At 46.0% G+C, this 26,326-nt stretch overlaps 2 protein-coding genes across 2 annotated transcripts in view; one reads left to right on the top strand and one right to left on the bottom strand.

The window, feature by feature from the left end:
* SLCO2B1 (solute carrier organic anion transporter family member 2B1) overlaps nt 1-21,171 on the bottom strand; it is a 238,989-nt gene extending 217,818 nt beyond the window's left edge. Inside the window, 2 exon segments of the mRNA XM_071734365.1 lie at nt 2,051-2,154; nt 21,121-21,171. Coding sequence (XP_071590466.1) covers nt 2,051-2,131 — 81 coding nt within the window. The 5' untranslated portion in view covers nt 2,132-2,154; nt 21,121-21,171.
* Nucleotides 1-25,876, top strand: part of KCNE3 (potassium voltage-gated channel subfamily E regulatory subunit 3) — a 97,090-nt gene extending 71,214 nt beyond the window's left edge. The window contains exon 2 of the mRNA XM_071757332.1: nt 25,866-25,876. The gene's annotated coding sequence lies outside the window, so the exon portion shown is untranslated. The remainder of the gene's footprint in view (nt 1-25,865) is intronic.
* The last annotated feature ends 450 nt before the right edge of the window (nt 25,877-26,326 follow it).

Genomic DNA, 26,326 nt, shown 5'->3' with positions numbered 1-26,326 from the left:
ATGTTCCACTCCCTCCATCCCCTTGGTGCCTCTGCCCTGGACTCTCTCCGGCAGTTCCCTGTCCTTCTGGAACTGAGGGGCTTCTGGAACTTTTCTCTTCTCTTCTCTTCTCTTCTCTTCTCTTCTCTTCTCTTCTCTTCTCTTCTCTTCTCTTCTCTCTTCTCTTCTCTTCTCTTCTCTTCTCTTCTCTTCTCTTCTCTCTCTCTCTTCTCTTCTCTTCTCTTCTCTTCTCTTCTCTTCTCTTCTCTTCTCTTCTCTTCTCTTCTCTCCTCTCCTCTCCTCTCCTCTCCTCTTTTCTCCTTCTCCTTCTCCTTCTCCTTCTCCTTCTCCTTCTCCTTCTCCTTCTCCTTCTCCTTCTCCTTCTCCTTCTCCTTCTCCTTCTCCTTCTCTTCTCTCCTCCAGACTGAACACCCCCAACTCTCTCAACCTGTTCCAGGCTCTCCCCACCCTCAAATTCCACAATTTCTTCCCCATCTCCAACCTCAATCTCCCCTTTCTCTCCAAGTTTTAACCCGTTTCCCTTCTCCTCTCCCTACCCCCCCGTGTCCAAAGCCCTCCCCCAGCTTTCTTCATTGAATCAGAGAATTTTCAGGCTTGGAAGGGACCTTCCAGCTCCTCCAGTTCCAACCCCTGGATGTGCAGGGACCCCTCCCACAGCCCAGGTTGCTCCAAGCCCCATCCAACCTGCCCTTAAAAACTTCCAGGGATGGGGAATCCTCCACCACCTCTCTGGACAACCTGTGCCAGGCTCTCCCCACCCTCCTGGTGAAGAACTTCTTCCTCACTTCCAATCTCCATCTCCCCTCCTCCAGTTTGAATCCATTCCCCATGTCCTGTCCCTCCCTGACATCCTCACAAGTCCCTCCCCAGCTTTCCTGGAGCCCCTTCAGATACTGGAAGGCAAAATTCCAGTTTGAAGCCATTTCCCCTCATCCCATCACTCCACGACCTTGGCCAAAGTCCCTCTCCAGCTTTCCTGGAGCCCTGACACTGCTGGAAGCTCAGAAAATGTTTTTTTTCCAGCAACTCTGTGGTCAATGCTGATTATTATTTCTATTTTGCAGCTACTTGTCCTATCTCAATGTTTACACCTTTTCTTTTGGGTGTTGCTACATCTTTCCAAGAGTGTTTCTAGCAGTGGGGTGATGATGCTGCCATGGTTTTGGGGTGGGTTTTTTTTTCAATGCCATTAGCACTTTACAAAGGGAAAGCCAAAGATCACGGATCCTCCTCTGCAAACAACTGAGTGTGCAAGAAGTGAGCTGAGGAGTTCCCCTGGCACTGCCCCAGCCATGATCAGGAGCCAAGAATCCATCTGGATCTGCAGGGAAGCTGAAGGTTCATGTCCTAAGCCCAAGCAGGCAACACTCTGCCCCCATCCCCCCCCCAAGATCTCAGCTTCCATCACATCCAGCTGCTTCCCAGCTTTGAAAAGTGGAGAAAAATGGAGCTTCAGCCCTGAATCCTCATGGTTTGATGGTTTTTGGGTGCTCCAGGACAGAGGAAACCTAAATTCTTGTCTCTGTTCACAACCTCTGCTTGCCCTGGGCAATGCTCTGCAGTTTGCAGTGAATAAAATCCAACAAGGAGATGGTTTAAGTCAACTGGACTCCATTCTTTGCCTAAATGGGGGCTAAAACCCCCCAGATTTGCTCCAATTCCCCATTTTCCTCCATCTCCAGTGCTCCCACGACCTCCACGCATTTCTCATGGCTACCATAAAAAAACAAAAAAAAATCCTTTCCACGACCATCAGGGCTCATCTGCCCTTGGAGATCTGGGATTTGCTTCTCTGGAAGGTTGGTTTGGGGCTCTGGAAGTTTCACTGCTTGCAGATAAATATTGCAGAAGCTGGAAGCTGAGTTTGCATTGCAGCATCTCTGTCCCACCTCTTGCCATCCCCTGGCACCTCTGCCCTGGGAGAGTTTCCCAAAATATTTCTAAAGAGAAAACCCCCACCAATGCCTTCTGCAGAATGATAAATAATTTTTTACCAGGCCAAAAATTCAGGGTGGGGTTGGGGGGAGGATTGTAGAAAGCAAATTTTTACCTTGATACTGAGAAATGGGTTCCTGCAGAGGCTTTTCTGGGAGCCATCCAGGGAGCTGCTTTTTAGGGGGGTGCTCATCATCCTCCCAGCTCTGCTTGGTCCCCCTGCCAAGAGAAAAGAAATCATTCAGCTGAAGGCAAAATTTCAGTTTTGAGAGGAGAAGGCTCCAAGGAGAGCTCAGAGCAACCTTCACAGATCTGAAGGGGCTCCAGGAAAGCTGGGGAGGGACTTGTGAGGATGTCAGGGAGGGACAGGACATGGGGAATGGATTCAAACTGGAGGAGGGGAGATGGAGATTGGAAGTGAGGAAGAAGTTCTTCACCAGGAGGGTGGGGAGAGCCTGGCACAGGTTGTCCAGAGAGGTGCTGGAAGATTCCCCATCCCTGGAAGTTTTTAAGGGCAGGATGGATGGGGCTTGGAGCAACCTGGGCTGTGGGAGGGGTCCCTGCACATCCAGGGGTTGGAACTGGAGGAGCTGGAAGGTCCCTTCCAGCCCTGAAAATTCTCTGATTCTATGAAGAAAGCTGGGGGAGGGCTTTGGACACGGGGGGGTAGGGAGAGGAGAAGGGAAATGGGTTAAAACTTGGAGAGAAAGGGGAGATTGAGGTTGGAGATGGGGAAGAAATTCTGGAATTTGAGGGTGGGGAGAGCCTGGAACAGGTTGAGAGAGTTGGGGGTGTTCAGTCTGGAGGAGAGAGGAGAGAAGAGGAGAGGAGAGGAGAGGAGATAGAAGATAGAAAAGAGAAAAGAAGAGAAGAGAAGAGAAGAGAAGAGAAGAGAAGAGAAGAGAAGAGAAGAGAAGAGAAGAGAAGAGAAGAGAAGAGAAGAGAAGAGAAGAGAAGAGAAGAGAAGAGAAGATAGAAGGTTCTGGGGAGCCTTTGGAGCATCTTCCAGGTCCTGAAGGGGCTCCAGAAAAGCTGGGGAGGGACTTGGGACAAGGGCCTGGAGGGATGGGATGAGGGGGAAGGGTTTCCAGCTGCAAGAGGGGAGATGGAGAGGAGATCTTGGGGAGGGAGAAATTGTTTGGGGTGAGGGTGCTGAGCCCCTGTCCCAGGGTGCCCAAGGAAGCTGTGGCTGCCCCATCCCTGGCAGTGTCTCAGCCCAGGTTGGATGGGGCTTGGAGCAACCTGGGCTGTGGGAGGGGTCCCTGCACATCCAGGGGTTGGAACTGGAGGAGCTGGAAGGTCCCTTCCCACCCAAACCAGTCTGGGATTCTATGAAACCAAGAGGTCTTTTAGTTCTAACTGGTTTGAGCACAGTTCCAAACAGTGTTAGAAGAGAATTTTCCTTGCATCTTTTAAGAGCTGTTTATTAATCAATGAAAGATCATCCCTAGCAAAAGGGAAGGAGTTTCCTTTCCCACTCCTGGCTTCTCTGCCCATTACAGGGACTTTTGTCATGTGGACACCATTCCCTTCAGAATGCTGCACAGAACAGATTTCCAGAATTCCTCCAGCCATGTGGCAGCTGTCAGCACATTTTCTGCCATCAGGACCTCCTCATACAGGAGGTGACCTCAGATTCAAGCTCTTGGGGTTTTTTCCACCTTCTTCAAGTCCTCCAACATCCTGAGGATGGGGCTTGGAGCAACCTGGGCTGTGGGAGGGGTCCCTGCCCATGCAGGGGTTGGAACTGGAGGAGCTTTTGGGTCCCTTCCAACCCATTCCCTCATCTGATGATAACAGGGGCACAGTCTGTTCAACATCATCAATACCAATATTGTTTAAATTATTCCCCAGGTGAGCAGAGTTCCTCATCCTTATCAAGGACCTGGATGCTGGGGCAGAGTCCCAACCTGTTGGCAGGAGATGCAAGGCTGACACTGAGGATGATTGTGCTGCCTTACAGAGGGATCTCAGTGTCCTGGAGAACCTCATGGAGCAAAAAATCCTGCCCCTGGTGAGCTCCTGGTGAGCTCCTGGTGAGCTGGGAGCTGGCAGGTTCTGCAGAGAAGGACCTTGGGCTGAACATGAGCCAGGAATGCTCCTCATGGCAAGGAAAAATTATAAATAATAAAATTATGGAATTGTTTTGATTGGAAAAGACCTTTGAGATGATCAGATCCAACCCTGAACCCAGCACTGCCCCATGGCCTCAGCACCACATCCCCAGGGCTTGGAAATCCCTCCAGGGATGATGGGGACTCCAGCCCTGCCCTGGGCCAGGCTCTGACATTGGTTTGGTTTGACATTGCAGCTTTGGTTTGACATTGACAAAATCTCTGGAGGTGCTCAGGGGGCATCAGACACCTCCCACCCTGCAGACCCCCCCTGACCAGCACTGGGTGGGCACCTGGACCCCCAGGGATGAGGGTGCAACCTGGGGGGGTTGGAATTTTCTGACTCCCTTTACATCCCCCTCACCTCTTGGGTCACTTTATAAAATCATGGAATTTTTTTGGTTGGGAAAAGAGCTTTTAAGATCATCAGATCCAACCCTGAACTCACCTCCACCCCATGGCCTCAGCACCACATCCCCAGGGCTTGGAAATCCCTCCAGGGATGATGGGGACTCCACCACTACCCTGGACACCCAGGCTCTGACAACCCTTTCCAGGGAGAAATTGTTCCCAATATCCAACTTAAACCACTCTGGTACAACTTGAGGAAGTTTCCTCTTGTTCTATCTCTTGTTCCTTGGGAGAAGAGACCAAGCTTCCCCCCACCTCCCAGCTCCAACCTCCTCTCAGGGAGCTGCAGAGATCCAGAAGTTCTCCCCTCAGCCTCCTTTGCTCCAGGCTCAACACCCCCAGGGCCCTTCAAGATCTCCAGAGATGCCTCCAACCTCATCCATCCTCTGATCCCATAATAATCCCTTCAATATCCCTGGGGAGATGCAGAGCAATCTTCCTTGTCCCAGGTTATGGGACTCACCTTGTGCTGACTGAGCCCTTCCCATCCTGGAACCAGGCAGGACCCCCCTTCCTTGGCTCCTTTGTGCCCGGGATCAAGCACAGCCTTGGATCAACCCTCTCAGTCAGCAAAGAGCTCTCCAGAGCTCCCCTAATCCCCCCCTGAGCCCCAGCCCCATAAATCCAGCTCAGGCAGGAGTGATGGTTGCCCCAGGACAAGAGATCCAGGAGTGTGGGAATGAGACCAAGGAGCTTGGGAGCTGCTGGCTGCCCAAATCCCTTCCCAAGGGCAGGGAATTGTCAAGCCTTGCTCTGCTCAGCTGAGGGGGGGTTTAGGAACTTCCCTCCAGGCTCGGAGGAAGGAGCTGCTGCCTGCAGGAGGGCTCAGCACATCAGAGAACCCCGGGATGGTTTGGGTTGGGTGGGACCTGAAAGCTGCTTTGCTGCTCTTCCTAAGAAAGGTGTTGAGATGGATTTGTGGCCTTGGGAATAGGACAGGACCTTGGTGACACCAAACCTGGTGTCCCCCTGTGGCAGTCAGACAATTCCAGAGTGGTTTGGGTGGGAAGGGACCTTCAGGATCCTTGAATTCCAACCCCAATTCCATGGGCAGGAACCCCTCCCACAGCCCAGGTTGCTCCAACCCCATCCAACCTGGGCTGAGACACCTCCAGGAGATGAAGCAAGATGTGAGAAGGAAAAAAAGTCTCCTCGTGGATAAATAATGACTCAAAACCCAAAAGCAAAGGGTTTGGAGTGCTCAGGGACCACAAGGGAAGGAAATTGTCCAAGGAATTTCTGCTGGGGAATTGCAGAGCTGGGAGGTGAAAGCACTGGGGGTGCCTGGAGAGAGGGCAAACATTCCAGAGTCATGGAATGGGATGGATTGGAAGGGACCTTGAGGATCCTTGAATTCCAACCCCTGGATGTGCAGGGACCCCTCCCACAGCCCAGGTTGCTCCAAGCCCCATCCAACCTGGGCTGAGACACTGCCAGGGATGGGGCAGCCACAGCTTCCTTGGGCACCCTGGGACAGGGGTTCAGCACCCTCAAATTGAAGAATTTCTTCCCCATGTCCAACCTCAATCTCCTTTCTTCCAGCTCAAAAACATTGCCCCTTGTTCTCTTGCTCCACACCCTTAAAAAAGTCCCTCCCCAGCTTTCCTGTAGGGCCCCTTCAGGCACTGGATGGTGGGTTTTGGGTCTCCTCAGAACCTTGGAATCCTTCTCCATTCCTCCATACAATGCATCTCCAAAGGATTAAAACCCCTCCTTTCCACTCCTGGTGTTTTTGCATTTCTCCTGGAAGATGGAATCATGGAACATTTTGGGTTGGAAGGGACCTCTAAAGGTCTTGTGGCCATAGAATCACAGAATTAGGGAATAATCTGGGTGGGAAGGGACCTCTAAAGGTCATTTAGTAAAACCCCTGCAGTATCAGGGACACCCTCACCCAGCTCAGGGTGCTCAGAGCCTCCTCAAGCCTCACCTTGAACATCTCCAGGGATGAGACCTCAACCCCCTCCCTGGGCAACCTCTGCCAGTTTTCCACCACCTTTCCACATTTCCTTTCTGGCTCCCAACCAGCCCTAAAAATTTCCCCACTTGCAGAAACATCCATCCCTGGAAAGCCCCCTCCCCCTCCTTGCACCACTGACCTCCTTCCCTTTGAACCTTCCTCCTCCTCCTCCTCCTCCTTCTCTCCCTCCTCTTCCCCTCTCCCAAGAATCTGGGGATGCTTGGAGGAAGGACAACATTTTTGTTGGGATTTTAGCACCCAGCCTTCCTGCTCAGGAAGCTGCATTGTTTGGAGGCACAATGAAACCCATCAGGCTTCAGCTTGTTGTTCACCACCCTTTTTTTTCAGATGTTTCCATCCCAAAGGAGGTGAAAGGCTCTTACAGGACTCTTCTGTGTCATTCTCATTCCCCTCTGATCAGAAGCAAAAGGAGCCTCAAATAAATCACCAAGTGGAGGGGTTGATGTAAATCCCAGTGAGAGGAGGAGTCTGCTTTATGTGGGGTGTTTATAAAACCTTAAATTAAAACCTTAAATTAAAAAATGCTCTGCAGAGGGAATTAAATCTGGAGTTCCCAGCTCCACAGCATCCCTGGCCTAAAAAAAAAGCAATCAGTGCCCTCAGCTCCATTTCAAGAGATGAGATGTTGCCAGAGGAAAAAAAAATAAATAAACACGAAGGATCAATGGAGTAAATTCAAAAAAATCACAAATTTAAAGCATTCATGGAAAGCTCTCCTGAACCTCTGGAGGGTGAAGCAGTGCAGGAGGAAAAAAACCCCGTGTGCCTCTGGACCAGGATGCTGCCCAGCTCTGGGATGAATTATTTGGTGCTGGAGCCTCTTGAAAGCTCAGGGCTACACAGGGGAAAGAAAAAGGATGCCAGGGAGAAATCCTAAATGGGTTTGAGGCCAGGATTGCAGGGATTGGCATGATCATGGAGCTGGGAACCACCACAGGCTTAAAGCCCTTCTGTCCTGGTTTTCCCTTTTCCCCTCCTCCCCCAAACAGACCTGAAAGCATCAGAGCCTGTGGCCTCCAGGAGCATTTTCATGAAATAATAGAATTTCAGGGTCAGAAGGGACCTTCAGGATCATTGAATTCAACCCCTGGATGTGCAGGGACCCCTCCCACAGCCCAGGTTGCTCCAAGCCCCATCCAACCTGGGCTGAGACACTGCCAGGGATGGGGCAGCCACAGCTTCCCTGGGCACCCTGGGACAGGGGCTCAGCACCCTCAAATCATAGAATTTCTTCCTAAAATCTCACCTAAATCTCCCCTCTTTCAGTTTAAAGCCATTGGTCTCATCCCATCCCTCCAGGCCCTTGTCCCAAGTCCCTCCCCAACTTTCCTGGAGCCCTTCAGCCACTGGAAGCTGCTCCAAGGGCTCCCCACAACCTTCTCTTCTCCTTCTCCTTCTCCTTCTCCTTCTCCTCCTCCTTCTCCTTCTCCTCTCCTCTCCTCTCTTCTCCAGACTGAACACCCCAACTCTCTCAACCTGTTCCAGGCTCTCCCCACCTCAAATCAGAATTTCTTCCCCATCTCCAACCTCAATCTCCCCTTTCTCTCCAAGTTTGAACCCCATTTCCCTTCTCCTCTCCCTACCCCCCTGTGTCCAAAGCCTCCCCCAGCTTTCTTCACAGAACCAGAGAATTTTCAGGGTTGGAAGGGACCCAAAAGCTCCTCCAGTTCCAACCCCTGGATGTGCAGGGACCCCTCCCACAGCCCAGGTTGCTCCAACCCCATCCAACCTGGGCTGAGACACTGCCAGGGATGGGGCAGCCACAGCTTCCTTGGGCACCCTGGACAGGGGCTCAGCACCCTCAAAAATTACAGATTTTCCTCTTAATGTCCAACGTCTATTTCCCCTCTCCAAGTTTTATCCCATTTCCCTTCTCCACTCACTTCCCCCCCCCCCCCCCCCCCCCCCCCCCACCCCCCCCCAATGCCCCAAAGCCCTCCCCCAGCTTTCTTCATAGAATAATGGAATTTTCAGGCTTGGAAGGGACTTTTAAGATCACCCAGGTCCAACCTGGATGGGCAGGGACAGTTCCCACCAGATCAGGATGCTCAGAGCCCCATCCACCCTGCCCTTAAAAACTTCCAGGAATGGGGCTTCCACCACCTTTCTGGAAAACCTCTCTTTTTGTCCCTCCTGACCATCCTTTCCAAACCTTTCTTTAAATATTTTTTGCAGCTTTTAACCCTTCAGGATGTTCAGGGAGCTGCTACAGCTGGAATTCATCCAACCTCTTACTCAGCTTCCGTGGTCTTCTTGGCAGAAGCAAATGGTTGGAAGCACCACCAGAAATTTTTTCCCCAATCCCTGCACCAAGTGGGGTGGAAAAGCCCCTCACGACCCCCACGACCACCCCAGATTTCCCACCCCACCACAGAAGGGCTTTGGTTTCTCTTTCTCCATCATCCAGCAGCATTTCTCCATCTCCATCATCTCCATTCTCCAGCAGGGTGGCCGAGGATGCCCCCATCCCACCACTCCCACCCTCAGCAAGGTTCCCTACGTCCATTTCAGGATTAATCAGAGAATTCTGGAGCTGGAAAAAGGATCATCAGCCTTACCTATGGAAGGCAGAGCCACCAAGAGACCCGAGGAAAAACCCTCAGCAGAGCTCTGAGAGCTGCAGAGGTTTTCAGCAGCTCAAAACCTGGAAAACCTCCTGCATTTAGGGGCTGTTGAGCCTCAGTGCCTCTTTAAAAAAAAAATCAAAGGAAATGGAAATATTGATCTAGTCCAAAGGACAAGCAGCAGGCCTAATAAAAAGACAGATAAGACTCAACTATAAAAAAAAAAAAAAAAAAAAAAAAAAAGGAAAAGCAATTTTATGAAGATAGCAGCACACTAAGGAGATCCTGAATCTTCTTTCCTTCAACTGGATCGAGCCCATTTTGCTCAGCCCAAGGGTTCTCCCATTTTTTTGGGGGGGAGAACCCCATTTTTCTCCATCTCTGGATGGAAAGATTGTTCTCCATTCATGCAGTTTCTCCTAGGTAGGGTCAAGAGGTCTCACTGGATCAGCTTCTCTGCAGGAAGGAAGCAGAGATGATGGAATAACAAATTCCAGAAGATGTCCCCAGGCCTGAGGAGGAAAGGAAAAAGAGAAAAACCCAACAGGACCTGGCTCAGTTCTGCAGGTTTCAACTCCTTGATGGTCTAAACCCCCTCCAGCACCCCAGGGTGCACAGCAGGACTTGATATTCCTTCTCCAAGCATCCATGGTTACCATGGAAACCATGGAGTCCGGAGGGGCCAAGCCAGAGAAATGGGGAAAGGTGAAAAATCAACCCTGGAGTTTTTTGATTTTTTTGGAGATCCTGGCACCAAACCTGCTCCAAGCTCAGCCCTGCAGAACCAGGACCAAGAGCACCCAGGAGCCAACTTCAGCTCTGCAGAAATCTACTTCCTCCCTTTGTGCCTCAGTTTCCCCATGAGCAAAGTAAGGAACAGACCCCCCCTGCCTCCCTAAAGGTGTTTGGGGAGCAATAAATCAACTGGGACAGGACAAGGCTGCGGGTGCTGAGAGCAGGAGCACAGTGGGAACCACTCCTCATCCAGGCTGGGGAGGAAAAGGGCTGCAGGGAGCCTGGTTTGTACCTCCTGAAACTCCTGAAACTCCTGAAACTCCTGAAATTCCTGCACCCAGCTGCACCCATAAAGGAATTGTGCCCTAAACAGGATTTTCTGTGCAGTGCTGGGTCCAGTTCTGGAGTCCCCAGCATCAGAAGGACACAGAGCTCCTGGAAGGTGTCCAGAGGAGCCACTGGAATGCTCAGAGGGCTGAGCAGCTCCCTGGGAAGCCAGGCTGAGGGATTGGGGTTGTTCAGCCTGGAGAAGAGGAGGCTCCCAGGTGAGCTCAGAGCAACCTTCCAATATCTGAAGGGGCTCCAAGAAAGCTGGGGGAGGGCTTTGGACACGGGGGGGTAGGGAGAGGAGAAGGGAAATGGGTTAAAACTTGGAGAGAAAGGGGAGATTGAGGTTGGAGATGGGGAAGAAATTCTGGAATTTGAGGGTGGGGAGAGCCTGGAACAGGTTGAGAGAGTTGGGGGTGTTCAGCCTGGAGGAGAGGAGAGGAGAAGGAGGAGGAGGAGGAGGAGGAGAAGGAGAAGGAGAAGGAGAAGGAGAAGAAGGAGAAGGAGAAGGAGAAGGAGAAGGAGAAGGAGAAGGAGAAAGAAGGAGGAGAAGGAGAAGGAGAAGGAGAAGGAGAAGGAGAAGGAGAAGGAGAAGGAGAAGGAGAAGGAGAAGGAGAAAGAGAAGGAGAAGGAGAAGAAGGAGAAGAAGGAGAAGGAGAAGGAGAAGGAGAAGGAGAAGGAGAAGGAGAAGGAGAAGGAGAAGGAGAAGGAGAAGGAGAAGGAGAAGGAGAAGGAGAAGGAGAAGGAGAAGGAGAAGGAGAAGGAGAAGGAGAAGGAGAAGGTTCTGGGGAGCCCTTGGAGCATCTTCCAGTGCCTGAAGGGGCTCCAGGAAAGCTGGGGAGGGACTTGGGACAAGGGCCTGGAGGGATGGGATGAGGGGGAAGGGTTTCCAGCTGCAAGAGGGGAGATGGAGAGGAGATCTTGGGGAGGGAGAAATTGTTTGGGGTGAGGGTGCTGAGCCCCTGTCCCAGGGTGCCCAAGGAAGCTGTGGCTGCCCCATCCCTGGCAGTGTCTCAGCCCAGGTTGGATGGGGCTTGGAGCAACCTGGGCTGTGGGAGGGGTCCCTGCACATCCAGGGGTTGGAATTCAAGGATCCTGAAGGTCCCTTCCAACCCAAACCACTCTGGGATTTTACAACTGACATAAGAGGAGGGAGCATTTTTGGATTCACCAAAGTCCTGTCCTATTCCCAAGGGCACAAATCTATCCCAACACCTTTATTAAGAGCAGCAAAGCAGCTTCTGTTGGCTGAGGATGGGAAAAGAGGAGCTGGGCTCAGCAGAGTCTGGGTAAATAATGGAGACTGTAACACAGCAAATTAAATCCCAGCAGGGGACACACGGTGCCAGCAAAACATCCTCCAATCTGTCCTCCTCCTGCTGAATTTCTGGATAATTTGCATTCAGTGGTGGTGGAGCTGGAATGGTGTCAGTGTTGGTATTTATGAGCTTTCCTGCCTGAAAGGGGAAGCTGGCTTGGGAAACGTGGTGAGAAGAGGTTTTGTCATGCAAAAGAAAAAGGAAAAGGTGGTGTGGACACATCATTCCTTCCCTGGAAAAGGAAAATAAAATTAAAAGAAAATGGAGAAATCCAAGGGGTCGTCTAGGATGTGCCCCAAAGCTGTTCCCATCTTGGCAACAAAAAGTAGGGATGAGATCAGCTCAGCACTCCTGAATTCTCTGGGATGAGAAATGGCCCAGCCCAGAAACCCCAAAAGAAGCCAAAGAAAAGGGAATTTGTTGCTGAGAAATTAAAAGGTCAGGAAAAAAAGGAAAACTCAGTCTGGAAACCCAGGAAACACAAGCAGAGATGCTCTGGCAAAGGACAGGACTGGGTTCTCCTGGAAGTCCCATCCAGCCCTGACCCTCTCTGACTCGGGAAGGGTGAAATTCTCCTTCCCAATTTTTGGATGAGGTCCCACAGAGCTCCTTGTGCCCTGGAGCCCTTCTTGGAGGGGTCCTCACCTGCTCCAGTGGACTGGAAGATGTGGTGAAGGGCTTGGAGCTCACCTGGTGGTACCAAAAGAGAGCTTGGACCTCTCAGAGCATTCCCCGTGGGATGTGTGGAGGAGCTGGGGATGCTGTCCCAGAGCTGTGAGACTCATCTGACCCAACATCTGCACTGGGGACATCTGGCCCTGGGCCACCTCCTGGGCTCCTTTTATAGCCAACAGAGAGAGGCCACCACTTCTACAACTCAACCCAACCCAACTCAACCCAACCCAACTCAACCCAACCCAACCCAACTCAACCCAACTCAACACAACTCAACCCAACACAACTCAACACAACTCAACACAACACAACTCAACACAACTCAACCCAACTCAACTCAACATAACACAACTCAACCCAACTCAACTCAACTCAACTCAACCCAACTCAACTCAACCCAACTCAACCCAACTCAACCCAACCCAACTCAAACGAACCCAAACCAACTCAACCCAATCCAACTCAACCCAACCCAACTCAACCCAACCCAACTCAACCCAACTCAACCCAACCCAACTCAACACAACCCAACTCAACACAACCCAACTCAACACAACACAACTCAACCCACCTCAACTCAACCCAACCCAACTCAACCTACCCCAACCCAACTCAACTCAACCCAACCCAATCCAACTCAATCCAACCCAACTCAACCCAACCCAATTCAATCTAACCCAACTTAACACAACTCAACCCAATACAACTCAACCCAACCCCATGTGGCCACCAGAAGAAGTAGGACAGCCAGGCTCATCCCCAAGGCCTATTTGCTTCTGGCAAAGGAAGCACCAGATAAAACCTGGGGGACTCTGGACAAGGGCCTGGAGGGATGGGATGAGGGGGAAGGGTTTCCAGCTCCAAGAGGGGAGATGGAATGGAGATGGGAGGGAGAAATTCTGGAATTTGAGGGTGCTGAGCCCCTGTCCCAGGGTGCCCAAGGAAGCTGTGGCTGCCCCATCCCTGGCAGTGTCTCAGCCCAGGTTGGATGGGGTTGGAGCAACCTGGGCTGTGGGAGGGGGTTAAATGTTGGTTGGAGCAACCTGGGCTGGGGCACATCCAGGGTTGGAATTCCAGGATCCTGAAGGTCCCTTCCAATCCATCCCATTCCATGACTCTGGAATGTTTGCCCTCTCTCCAGGCACCCCCAGTGCTTTCACCTCCCAGCTCTGCAATTCCCCAGCAGAAATTCCTTGGACAATTTCCTTCCCTTGTGGTCCCTGAGCACTCCAAACCCTTTGCTTTTGGGTTTTGAGTCATTATTTATCCACGAGGAGACTTTTTTTCCTTCTCACATCTTGCTTCATCTCCTGGAGGTGTCTCAGCCCAGGTTGGATGGGGTTGGAGCAACCTGGGCTGTGGGAGGGGTCCCTGCACATCCAGGGGTTGGAACTGGAGGAGCTGGAAGGTCCCTCCCAACCCTGAGAATTCCATGATTCTAAGATAGCTGGAGGAGGGCTTCTAGAGAGAGGAGAAGGGAAATGGGTTAAAACTTGGAGAGAAAGAGGAGATTGAGTTTGGAGGTGGGGAAGAAATTCTGGAATTTGAGAGTGGGGAGAGCCTGGAACAGGTTGAGAGAGTTGGGGGTGTTCAGTCTGGAGAAGAGAGAAGAGAAGAGGGGAGAGGGAACAGGGAAGAGAAGGTTCTGGGGAGCCCTTGGAGCAGCTTCCAGTGCCTGAAGGGGCTCCAGGAAAGCTGGGGAGGGACTTGGGACAAGGGCCTGGAGGGATGGGATGAGGGGGAAGGGTTTCCAGCTGCAAGAGGGGAGATGGAGAGGAGATCTTGGGGAGGGAGAAATTGTTTGGGGTGAGGGTGCTGAGCCCCTGTCCCAGGGTGCCCAAGGAAGCTGTGGCTGCCCCATCCCTGGCAGTGTCTCAGCCCAGGTTGGATGGGGCTTGGAGCAACCTGGGCTGTGGGAGGGTTTCCTGCCCATGGAACTGGGGTTGGAATTCAATGATCCTGAAGGTCCCTTCCAACCCTAAAAATTCACTGATTCTCCAGTCTGAACACCCCCAGGTCCCTTAGATGCTCCTCATAGGACTTGTGTCCCTTTTCTGGAGCCACCACCATCCATCCCTGGGGACAAGAGAGCACCCAAGGGTGGAGGTGACCTCATCCAAGAGCAAAAGTGTCTCTGAGAGCAGAGGGAAGGAACCCCAGAGGGTTTGGGTGAGGGAAATGCTGGGACCCCCAACCTCAGCCACTCAGAGACCCAACCAGGTGGGAATTGTATCAAGATTCCACCAATCATTTCGTTTTCAAGGGTTGCTCTGGAGCTGTCAGAGCCCAATATTCCCAGAGAATCCTCCCACCTCTCTGCCTCTCCTCCCAAACCCTCATGGGATGCCTCCTGCAAAGCCAACGTTTGACCCAAAGTTTAACCCAAGATTTAAACCAAAATTTAAACCCAACATTTAAACCAACATTTAAACCAATTTTTAAACCAACATTTAACCCAACATTTAAGCCAACATTCAACCAACATTTAAACCAACATTTAAACCACCATTTGAACCAACATTTAAACCAACATTCAACCCAACATTTAAACCAACATTTAACCAACATTTAAACCAAAATTTAAACCCAACATTTAAACCAACATTTAAACCAATTTTTAAACCAACATTTAAACCAACATTTAAGCCAAGATTTTAGCCAACATTTTAACCAATATTTAACCTAACATTTCAACCAACATTTAACCAACATTTAAAACCAACATTCAACCAACATTCAACCAACATTTAACCAACATTTAACCAACATTTAAACCAAAACTTAAACCCAACATTTAAACCAAAATTTAAACCCAACATTTAACCCATTTAACCGAAGATTTAAACCAAAATTTAAACCCAACATTTAACCCAACATTTAAACCAACATTTAAATCAAAATTTAAACCCAGCATTCAAACCAACATTTAAGCCAAAATTTAAACCAAAATTTAACCCAACATTTAAACTAACATTTGAACCAACATTTAACCCAACATCTAACCCAACATTTAAACCAAAATTTAAACCCAACATTTAAACCAACATTTAAACCAATTTCTAAACCAACATTTAAACCAACATTTAACCCAACATTTAAACCAATTTTTAAACCAACATTTAAATCAACATTTCAACGAACCTTTAAACCTCCATTTAAAGCATCATTTAAGCCAAGATTTTAACCAACATTTAACCAACATTTAACCAACATTTAACCCAACATTTAACCCAATTTTTAAACCAACATTTAACCCAAGATTTAACCCAACATTTAAACCAACATTTAAACCAAAATTTAAACCCAACATTTAACCCAACATTCAACCAACATTTAAACCACCATTTGAACCAACATTTAAACCAACATTTAACCCAACATTTAAACCAAAATTTAAACCAACATTTAAACCAACATTTAAGCCAAGATTTTAACCAACATTTTAACCAATATTTAACCCAACTTTTAAACCAACATTTAAACCAACATTTAAACCAACATTTAAACCAAAATTTAAACCCAACATTAACCCAACATTTAAACCAACATTTAAGCCAAAATTTAAACCAAAATTTAAACCAACATTTAACCCAACATTCAACCCAACATTTAAACCACCATTTGAACCAACATTTAAACCAATATCTAACACAACATTTAAACCAACATTCAACCCAACATTTAAACCAACATTTAAAGCTCCTTCCCTCAAGCATGGATCAGCTCAAGGGCATGCAAAACATTTCCAAGTTTTTTCTCCTCTCGACAACTCCAGGCAATATGTTGGATAAAAAATTCAGCACTTTTTTCCTCTGGACCCTGGCCAGGTGCTGAGCAAACCCTGGATGAAGAGATGTGGTGTGTACTCCAGCAAAGTGCTGCCTTGTGTCCTCCTCAGGGGGGATTTCTGATCCCAGCACCTCCTCCTGTGTGCTTGGCAGGGAAATTCTCCCTGCTTGGAGCAGCTCAAAAAAGGAAAAAAACCTCTGGATAGGAACTGAAATGATGGATTAAGCCTGAAAAGCCCTTCCACAGCAGGGACCTTCCCCATCTGCTGAAGGAAAGGGATCCTAACCCAGAGCTTTTGTAATTTGGGGTTTTAGATGCTGCAAAGACCTCCCTGATAATTGCTTTTTCCTCCTGATTTCCTCCCTGAAGAGCTGGGGGGCAAGATGGGCTTTTTGCTGAGGGGTTCTAAAAAGCTGAAAGGTTTGCACGGAGCAGCTGGAGGAAATGTAAGAAAAGAAGAAGAAAGCAGCAGGCAGAGAGGCTCCAGACACCTGGATGCAGACACACAGCAGTGAGAAAAATTAAGTTTTTTGAAGAGGAAGCTCTTGCAAAATTAAAAGCACTGCAAAAGAAAAAAAAATTATGCTGGAGATGCTGCAAAATTCTTGTGCCTTGTGCACTGAGTGAAAGCCCAAAGAGCTCCCTGGAGCACAGAGTTCCTGGAGCCAGACAGATGGTGTTTGCCATATATTATCCATAATTTGTAAAAAAAAAAAAAAAAAAACCAATAAACCAAACCACCAAACCCCAGGATTTTCCACCTGCACACACAGCCTGCCCAGGAGTCTGGAGCTGATGCCCCAGGAGCATCCCCACACCACGTCACCTCCTTCCCTGGGGAATTTCAGGATGGTTCTGTCCAAAATAACCCCTGGATGAGCAATCTCAGCATCCCCAAATTCTTGGGGGACTCCTGAATCTTCAGCAGGAGCTGGGGATAAATCTGGCCAGGCAGCAGCAAAGGGAATTGCTGGAGGGGCAGGTGCAGAGGAACCTTGCCAGGAGGAAGAAGGAACTGAGAATAAAGCTGAGGAGAAGTGAAAAAACTTCCTCATCCAGCAGCAGTGAGGTGGGAAGGGGATGGGAAGGAACAGCCAGGAGGAAATACTGAGAGTTGCTGATATTACAGGGGGGATCTGGGACAAGGAACAAGACCTGGAGCAAACCCCAGCCCAGCCCCATCAGGGGGAACAAAGATATTTGGGGAATTAATTCCTGTCCCAACTAAATCTCATCCCATCATTATTTAATATTAATTGGCTGCAGAAAGTCTAGGGAGGGATGGCACTTCTTGCCTTTTTGCTGCCAGGGTTTGATTTATTTTTATTTTTTTTTAATGTCCTTTGGAAGAAGCATCTCCTGCTCCCTCCAGTAGAGCCTGGGATGCTCAGCTGGATCAAAGAATCCCAGGAAGAAAGGGGATAATATACTGGAAGTGGCCAGACTTGCAGCTGCATCCCTGGAAAAAAACCTTGTCCCAGGTTTTCTCCAGCCACCCCCCTGCTCTCAGCCTCTCCCAGGGCATATTTCAAACTCATGTTTCAAGCCTGAAATTCCCAAGTGTCCCTTGCAGCATCTTAAGCCACCATCTCCTCCATTTCTTTGGAAAATTTGGATTTTCAAAGCCTTGGGGGATAACAAAAGGTTTTGAGAGGGGTGATGAGGCTCCCAAGCTCTCTGTCAAGCCCATGTTTGTAATGGACCAGCACCCCCAGGGAGGCACTGGGACCAAACTGGGAGTCAAGAGACCACAGAGAAGATTTATTTTTGATTAAACCAAGGTCTCCAGAGACTCCTGGGCTGTTGGAGAATTTGGACCAAAGCCAAAAGCCCAGCAAGAGTGGGTGAGGAGTGCTGGAGTGAGCCAGGATGAAGCATTTCAGGGCCTGGAATTGCCACCCGTGTTCTGCAGCACAGGAGCAAAGAAAAAAAAAAAAACAAACCTCTGAGAGGGAAAAGAGAGAAATCAGAGCGTGTGGCAAAATAAATCATTGAATAGTTTGGGTTGGAAAAAACCTTTCAGATCATCCAGTCCAGCCCTGAACCCAGCACTGCCAAGGCCACCACTGCCCCATGGCCTCAGCACCACAGCTCCAGGGCTTGGAAATCCCTCCAGGGATGATGGGGACTCCACCACTACCCTGGACACCCAGGGTCTGACAACCCTTTCCAGGGAGAAATTGTTCCCAATATCCAACTTAAACCACTCTGGTACAACTTGAGGAAGTTTCCTCTTGTTCTGTCTCTTGTTCCTTGGGAGAAGAGACCAAGCTTCCCCCCACCTCCCAGCTCCAACCTCCTCTCAGGGAGCTGCAGAGATCCGGAAGTTCTCCCCTCAGCCTCCTTTGCTCCAGACTCAACACCCCCAGGGCCCTTCAAGATCTCCAGAGATCCCTCCAACCTCATCCATCCTCTGATCCCATAATAATCCCTTCAATATCCCTGGGGAGATGCAGAGCAATCTTCCTTGTCCCAGGTTATGGGACTCACCTTGTGTGTCACCTTGTGGGACATCCCCAGGGATGGGGACTCCACCACTGGGCAGCCTGGGCCAGGCTCCGACAGCCCTTTCCAGGAAAAAATTGCTCCCAAAATCCAACCTAAACCTCCCCTGGGCAAATTGAGGCCATTTCCTCTTGTCCCATCCCTTGTTTCTTGGGAGCAGAGCCCAACATTCCCTGGCTCCAACCTCCTCTCAGGGAGCTGCAGAGATCCAGAAGTTCTCCCCTCCTCCTCCTTTTCTCCAGGCTGAACACCCCCAGCTCCCTCAGCTGCTCCTGCTCAGATTTCTGCTCCAGACCCTTCCCCAGCTCCATTCCCCTTCTCTGGACACACTCCAGCCCCTCAATGTCCTTCTTGTCACGAGGGACCCAAAACTGACCCCAGGTGCCGGGTCCTGCACTTTGGCCACAAGAAGCCCATGGGGAGCTCCAGGCTGGGCAGAGAGTGGCAGAAAGGGAGCTGGGATTGCCAGGAAGCTGAAGAGGAGGCAGCAGTGTGCCCAGGTGGCCAAGAAGGCCAATGGCATCCTGGGCTGGCTGAGGAAGAGCGTGGCCAGCAGGTCCAGGGAAGGGATTCTGCCCCTGTGCTCAGCTCTGGGGAGGCCAGAGCTTGAGTCCTGTGTCCAGTTCTGGGCCCCTGAGCTCAGGAAGGAGCTTGAGGTGCTGGAGCAGGTCCAAAGGAGGCAACTGGGCTGGGGAAGGGATCCAGCAGAAATGCTGTGAGGAAGGGCTGAGGGAGCTGGGGGTGTTGAGGCTGGAGAAGAGGAGGCTCAGGGGAGACCTCATCACTCTCTCCAACTCCCTGAAAGGAGGTTGGAGCCAGGGGGGGGTTGGGCTCTTTTCCCAGGCAACTCTCAGCAAGACAAGAGCCATGGGATTCAGAATTTTTTCCTAATATCCAACCTAAACCTCCCCTGGCAGAGCTCCAGCTCTGCCAGGGGAGGTTTAGGTTGGATATTAGGAGGAAATTCTTTAGGAATTAGGAAAATCAGGAAGGAATTCTTTGCAGAGAGGGTGATCAGACATTGGGATGGGCTGCCCAGGGAAGGGGTGGATTCTCCATCCCTGGAGGTTTTTAAGAAGGGGCTGAAGGTGGCACTGAGTGCTCTGGGGTGGTTGTGGATTAAAGGTTGGAGTTGATGCTCTCAGAGGTCATTTCCAAGCTGGATCATTCTGGGATTCTGTCTCCCAGAATTTTCCCTGGGGAGGAAGGGAAATCACTCTCTACAACTCCCTGAAAGGAGGTTGGGTGGATTCTCCATCCCTGGAGCTATTTCAAAAGAGCCTGGATGTGGCACTCAGTGCCATGGGCTGGGAACCACGGGGGGAGTGGATCAAGGGTTGGACTTGAGGAGCTCTGAGCTCCCTTCCAACCCAGCCCATTCCAGGATTCTCTGATTATCCCAGTGCCTGAAATTGGGCTGAACCCTTGCAGGAGCAGCAGGCAGGGCCAAGCTGTGAGCAGACAGTGCCCACCTTCCCCCAGCATTTAACCTCCCCTCAAAGGGTTAAAAATCAAGGTTTTTAGGGATGATCCCAGGAGGTTGATCCATCCCCAACACTTGAAGCACCAGGAGGGTTTAAGGGACCAGCTCCACCATTTCTAAGAGCCAGGAGAAACCAAGAAGCCTCCTGAACCCCAAAAAGGTCCCTAAGGAAATCCCAACTTTTGTCCTCAGGCTCATCCCACACCTCTCAACAGCACCAAATCCACACAACAAATAAAAAAAGGATCAATCCCATCCCCTTGGTCACTGGGCTGATCCAATCTCCCCAACCCCTCTCCCAGGACTGGAGAAAAAAGTTCTCCTCAGCTTTATCCCTTTCCTCTTCCTCGCCACCAATTTATTTTTTTTTTCCCAGCCAGGAGGATGGCAACAGATTTATTTTTTATTTTTTTTTCTAACTGAGAGGGTGATCCTGCCTTGACAAGGTTCTTATCCCAAGGAATGCAGTGCTGGAGAAGTTTGGATCTGGGCAGGATCCTCCTGTGGCATCCACAGGGTGTTCAAGGCAGGGACAGCTCAGGTCCTGCCCTGGAATCCTGGCCCAGAAACCACCAAGATCTGGGGTGAGAAGAGGGCCAGAAAAAAAGAAAAAATATCAAAACTGGGAAGAGAAAGCAGCCTCGGGAGTTGGGAGAATTCCCTGCAAAGGGAGAAATGAATGGAAGGGGGAAAAAAAGGAAAAAAAAAAAGGAAAAAAAGAAAGAAAAGAGAAAAAAAAAGGAAAAAAAAAAAGAGAAAAAAAAAAGGAAAAAAAAGAATGAAAAGAGAAAAAACAAGAAAAAAACAAGGAAAAAAAAAGAAAAAAGAAAAACAGAAAGAAGAATAAAGAAAAAGGAAAGAAGAAAAAAGAAAGAAGAAAAAAGAAAAAAAAAAAAAAAAAAAAAAAAAAAAAGAAGAAAAAAAGAAAAAAAATAGAAAAAAAAAGAAAGACAAAAATAAATAAGAGCAAGGGGAAAGGAAGCAACAAAATACATGTAGAGAAAACCCAAGTCCAAGCAGGAGTTCAGAACATTTGTAGCTTCTCCTTTCCCCCCTTTCGATTCTGCTCCTTTCCTTTCTTTTAGGTTTGAAACTCCTGGGAAAGTCCCGGAGCCAAAAGGCTCCAGGGAACCAGCGCAAAACCCAAGAGAAACAACGGGAGAAACTTCCCAGCTCCCCAACCCTCAGCCCGTCCGGAAACCCAGAGGCAGAACCCGAACCGGACCGGTACCAAATCACCCTCAGCCTCCCCCCCTTGGCGGGCAGGTGCTGCCCCACTCACAGGTTCGGATTCTCCCGGTCCCGAACTCGCTGCGCTCCGAGGAAAAAAAAAAAAAAAGTTTTCGCTCTGCCCAGAAGCTGCCGGGGCCATTCAGGACTTTTCCTTCCCGGCCCGGAGGTGGGGACGAGGGGGGGGAGGTGGGGCTTAGGGCAGCCCCAGTGCGTGTTCGCTGGAAAAAAAATAAACAGGAAAAAAGAAATACAGAGGAAAAAAAAAAACCACAAGAAAAAAAAAGACAAAGGAAAAAAAAACACAAGGAAAAAAAACACAAGAAAAAAAAGACAAGGGAAAAAAAGACAAGGAAAAAAAATACAAGAAAAAAAAAGACAAGGGAAAAAGACACAAGGAAAAAAAAAAACAGAAGAAAAAAAACCAAGAAAAAAACCCAAGGAAAAAAGCAAGGAAAAAAAACGAGAAAAAAAACAAGGGGAAAAAAAACCAAGAAAAAACAAAGAAAAAAAAAACAAGGAAAAAACCAAAAAAAAAAAAAAAAAAAAAAAAGAAAAAAACCAAGGGAAAAAAACCAAGGGAAAAAAAAACCAAGGGAAAAAAAGCCCAAGGAAAAAAAAGAAAAAAAAAAAAACACAAGAAAAAAACCAAGAAAAAAACAAAGGAAAAAACCGAGAAAAAAAAAGGGGGGGAGAAACCAAGAAAAAAACCAAGAAAATAAAAAACAAGGAAAAAAAACAAGAAAAAAACAAAGGAAAAAAACGAGAAAAAAAAGGGGGGGGAGAAACCAAGAAAAAAATCAAGAAAATAAAAAACAAGGAAAAAAAAAAAGAAAAAAAAAAGGTAAAAAAACCAAGGGAAAAAAAAAAACACAAAAAAAAAACTCAAGAAAAAAACCAGAAAAAAAAACAGGGGGGAAAAAAAACCAAGAAAAAAAACCTAGAGAAAAAAAAACAAGGAAAAAAAACAAGGAAAAAAAACAAAAAAAAAAAAAAAGGAAAAAAAAACAAGGGAAAAAAACAAGAAAAAACCCACAAGGAAATAAAACAAAAAAAAAAAAAAGAAAGGAAAAGAAAAACAAGGAAAAAAAAACAAGGAAAAAAAACAAGGAAAAAAAACAAGGAAAAAAAAGAAAAAAAAACCAAGAAAAAAACCCAAGAAAAAAACAAAGGAAAAACCGAGGAAAAAAAAAAACAAGGGGGGGAAAAAAAACCAAGAAAAAAAACCAAGAAAAAACCAAGAAAAAGAAGGAAAAAAAAACAAAAAAAAAAAAAAAAGAAAAAAAAGCAAGGAAAAAAAAGAGAAAAAAATGAGAAAAAAAAACAAGAAAAAAAACCAAGAAAAAAAAGGAAAAAAAAAAAGGAAAAAAAAAGCAAGAAAACCCCCAACTTTGGCAATCTCTCTGAATAGGAGTTTTTCTTTTTCTTTTTTTCTTTTTAAAATTAATTACTATTTTATTTTATACTGATTTCTGACTTCTGCAGTTCCCATCCAAAACCCAGAGCTTTGCAAGCTGCACCCCCAGCCCCAGCCCAGAGTGGGATTTCCTGGGGGGATTTTCCTTACAATCCTTTTCTCATTCCCAACACTTTTTTCCTGTGTTTCTTTCTGCAATTCCCGAGGCTTTGCTGTTGGGATTCGTGATCCGGATCCTTGCTCCAGGTCACCCCCTTGGGATTTAATTTTCAAGGAACCTCCCCATTGTTTTTTTGGGGTTTTTTTGGGTTTTTTTTTGCGCTTGATGGCTGAGACCTTTCCTAAGGTAGGTCCTGGTAGACAAGAAGATGCCCATGAGCCAGCAGTGTGCCCAGGTGGCCAAGAAGGCCAATGGCATCCTGGGCTGGCTGAGGAAGAGCGTGGCCAGCAGGTCCAGGGAAGGGATTCTGCCCCTGTGCTCAGCTCTGGGGAGGCCAGAGCTTGAGTCCTGGGTCCAGTTCTGGGCCCCTGAGCTCAGGAAGGAGCTTGAGGTGCTGGAGCAGGTCCAGAGAAGAGCAAGGAGGCTGGGAAGGGATCCAGCAGAAATGCTGTGAGGAAGAAGATGCCCATGAGCCAGCAATGTGCCCAGGTGGCCAAGAAGGCCAATGGCATCCTGGGGTGCATTAGAAAGGGGGTGGTTAGTAGGTCAAGAGAGGTTCTCCTCCCCCTCTATTCTGCATTGGTGAGGCCACACCTGGAGTATTGTGTCCAGTTCTGGGCCCCTCAGTTCAAGAAGGACAGGGAAGTGCTTGAAAGAGTCCAGCGCAGAGCTACTGAGATGATGAAGGGAGTGGAACATCTCCCTTATGAGGAAAGGCTGAGGGAGCTGGGTCTCTTTAGTTTGGAGAAAAGGAGACTGAGGGGTGACCTCATCAATGTTTTCAAATATGTAAGGGGTGAGTGTCAGGGAGATGGAGTTAGGCTTTTCTCAGTGGTGACCAGTGATAGGACAAGGGGGTAATGGGTGTAAATTGGAGCATAGGAGGTTCAAGTTGAATATCAGAAAAAATTTTTTTACTGTAAGGGTGACGGAGCCCTGGAACAGGCTGCCCAGGGGGGTTGTGGAGTCTCCTTCACTGGAGACATTCAAAACCCACCTGGACACGTTCCTAGGGGATGTACTCTAGGGGGCCCTGCTCTGGCAGGGGGGGTTGGACTAGATGATCTTTCCAGGTCCCTTCCAACCCCTAGGATTCTAGGATTCTAGGATTCTAAGGATTAGGTCCCTTTCTCCTCCCTCTCTCCCTGCTCTGCACCCAACCTCCTCTCCTGTTGTCCTCATGCCAAAGACAACATTTAGTGAGGGAAGGGCACTTGGCATGAAAAAGGAATTCAGAAGCCAGAATGCAAATTCACAACAGGGAGAAACTTCCAAACCTGAAGAGGGGACATGGGGAAGAAATTATTGAATTTGAGGGTGCTGAGCCCCTGTCCCAGGAGCATCTTCCAGTGCCTGAAGGAGAGGAGAGGAGAGGAGAGGAGAGGAGAGAAGAGAAGAGAAGAGAAGAGAAGAGAAGAGAAGAGAAGAGAAGAGAAGAGAAGAGAAGAGAAGAGAAGAGAAGAGAAGAGAAGAGAAGAGAAGAGAAGAGAGAGAAGAGAAGAAGAGAAGAGAAGAGAAGAGAAGAGAAGAGAAGAGAAGAGAAGAGAAGAGAAGAGAAGAGAAGAGAAGAGAAGAGAAGAGAAGAGAAGAGAAGAGAAGAGAAGAGAAGAGAAGAGAAGAGAGAAAAAAAAAAAAAAAACCAAAAAAAACCCAAAACCAACCAAACAAAAAAAACCTAAACCAAAACAAACAAACAAAACAAAACAAAACAAAACAAAACAAAAAAACAAAACAAAAAAACAAAAAACCAAAACCAAACAAACAAAAAAAACGTAAACCAAAACAAAAAAACAAAACAAAACAAAACAAAAAACACAAAACCAAACCAAAAAAAAAAAACCCAAAACCAAACCAAAACAAAACAAACAAAAAAAAACCAAAACCAAACCAAACCAAACTAAAACAAAAAAAAAACAAAACCAAAACAAAAACAAAAAAAAAACCCAAAACCAAAACAAAAAAAACAAAACAAAAAAAACCAAAACCAAACCAAAACAAACAAAAAAAAAACCAAAACCAAAACCAAACCAAAACAAAACAAAACAAAACAAAAAAACAAAACCAAACCAAACCAAAACAAAACAAAAGGCTCAGAATTCCCGAGTTCTGAATTCCTCCTGGAATTTCTCATGGATGAGATGGAAGAGCCCATGGCTGGTGGGCTGGGCCCTGGTGTTTTCCGGGGGGAATTTATCGGCTCATTAAATAATAATAATAATAATAATAATAAAAATTATAAACAGCCACTTCTCTTTTTTTTTAATTATTGATTGTTAAATAATTAAACAATTAATTATTATTATATTTTTATATATTATACATTATATATATTATTAAATAAATAGTTAAATATTATGTATAATTAAATGATTCAACAACCACTTCTTAAAAATTATTAATTATTAAATAATTAAACAATAAATTATTATATTATTATATATTACATATATGTATAATTAAATAATTAATTAAATACTATACGTGTAATTAAATAATTCAACAACCACTTCTTTTTTAATTATTAATTATTAAATTATTAAACAATTAATTATTATAATATTATACATTACATATATATATTATATATAATTAAATAAATAAACAAACACTTATTTTTTATTATTAATTATTAAATAATTAAACAATTAATTATTATATTATATATTATATGTCAAATCAAATAATTAATTACATATTATATATAATTAAATAATTCAATAACCACTTTTTTTTAATTATTAATTATTAAATAATTACACTATTCATTATTATTATATTATTATATATTATTTATCATATATATTATATATTATATATTATATTATATATATTATATATATTATATATTATATGTAAAATTAAATAATTAATTAAATGTTATATATAGAATTAAATAATTACACAACCACTTATTTTTTTAATTATTAATTATCAAATAATTGAACAATTAATTATTATTATATATTATATATTATATATTATATATTGTATATTATATATTATATATTATATATTATATATTATATATTATATATTATATATATAATTAAATAGTTAATTAAATATTTTATAGTTATATAATTAAATAATTCAACCACCACTCTTTTTTTTTTTTAATTATTAATGACTAAATAATAATTAAACAACCACTTTAGCAGCAGGGAAACGTTTTGGGAAGCAGGAAGCAGCCAAATCAGTTGAATTAAAAAAAAATACTCAGGTGACCCTGGCAGATAATGCACTGCAGAATAATAATAATAATAATAATAATAATAATAATAATAATAATAATAATAATAATAATAATAATAATAATAATAATAATAATAATATCTATAAAATAAATAATAAATATTTAATATAAAATAATTATTTAAATTTAAAATAAATAATAATAATAAATATAATAAATATAATAATAATAATAATAATAATAAATAATAGATTTAAAATAAATAATAAATATTTAATATAAAATAATTATTTAAATATAAAATAAATAATAATAATAAATATAATAAATATAATAAATATAATAAATATAATAATAATAATAATAATAATAATAATAATAATAATAATAATAATAATAAACAACTTTATCAGTTCCTGTCAGCCCTGCAAGATCTCAGGGAGAGCTAAAAAAAATATATATTATTTATAATAAATATCTTATTAATA

Source organism: Heliangelus exortis, chromosome 1 (genome assembly GCF_036169615.1).
Source record: "Heliangelus exortis chromosome 1, bHelExo1.hap1, whole genome shotgun sequence".
NCBI lineage: Eukaryota > Metazoa > Chordata > Aves > Apodiformes > Trochilidae > Heliangelus > Heliangelus exortis.
Note: the sequence above shows the minus strand (reverse complement) of the source record. Positions and strands in the feature narration are given on the sequence as shown.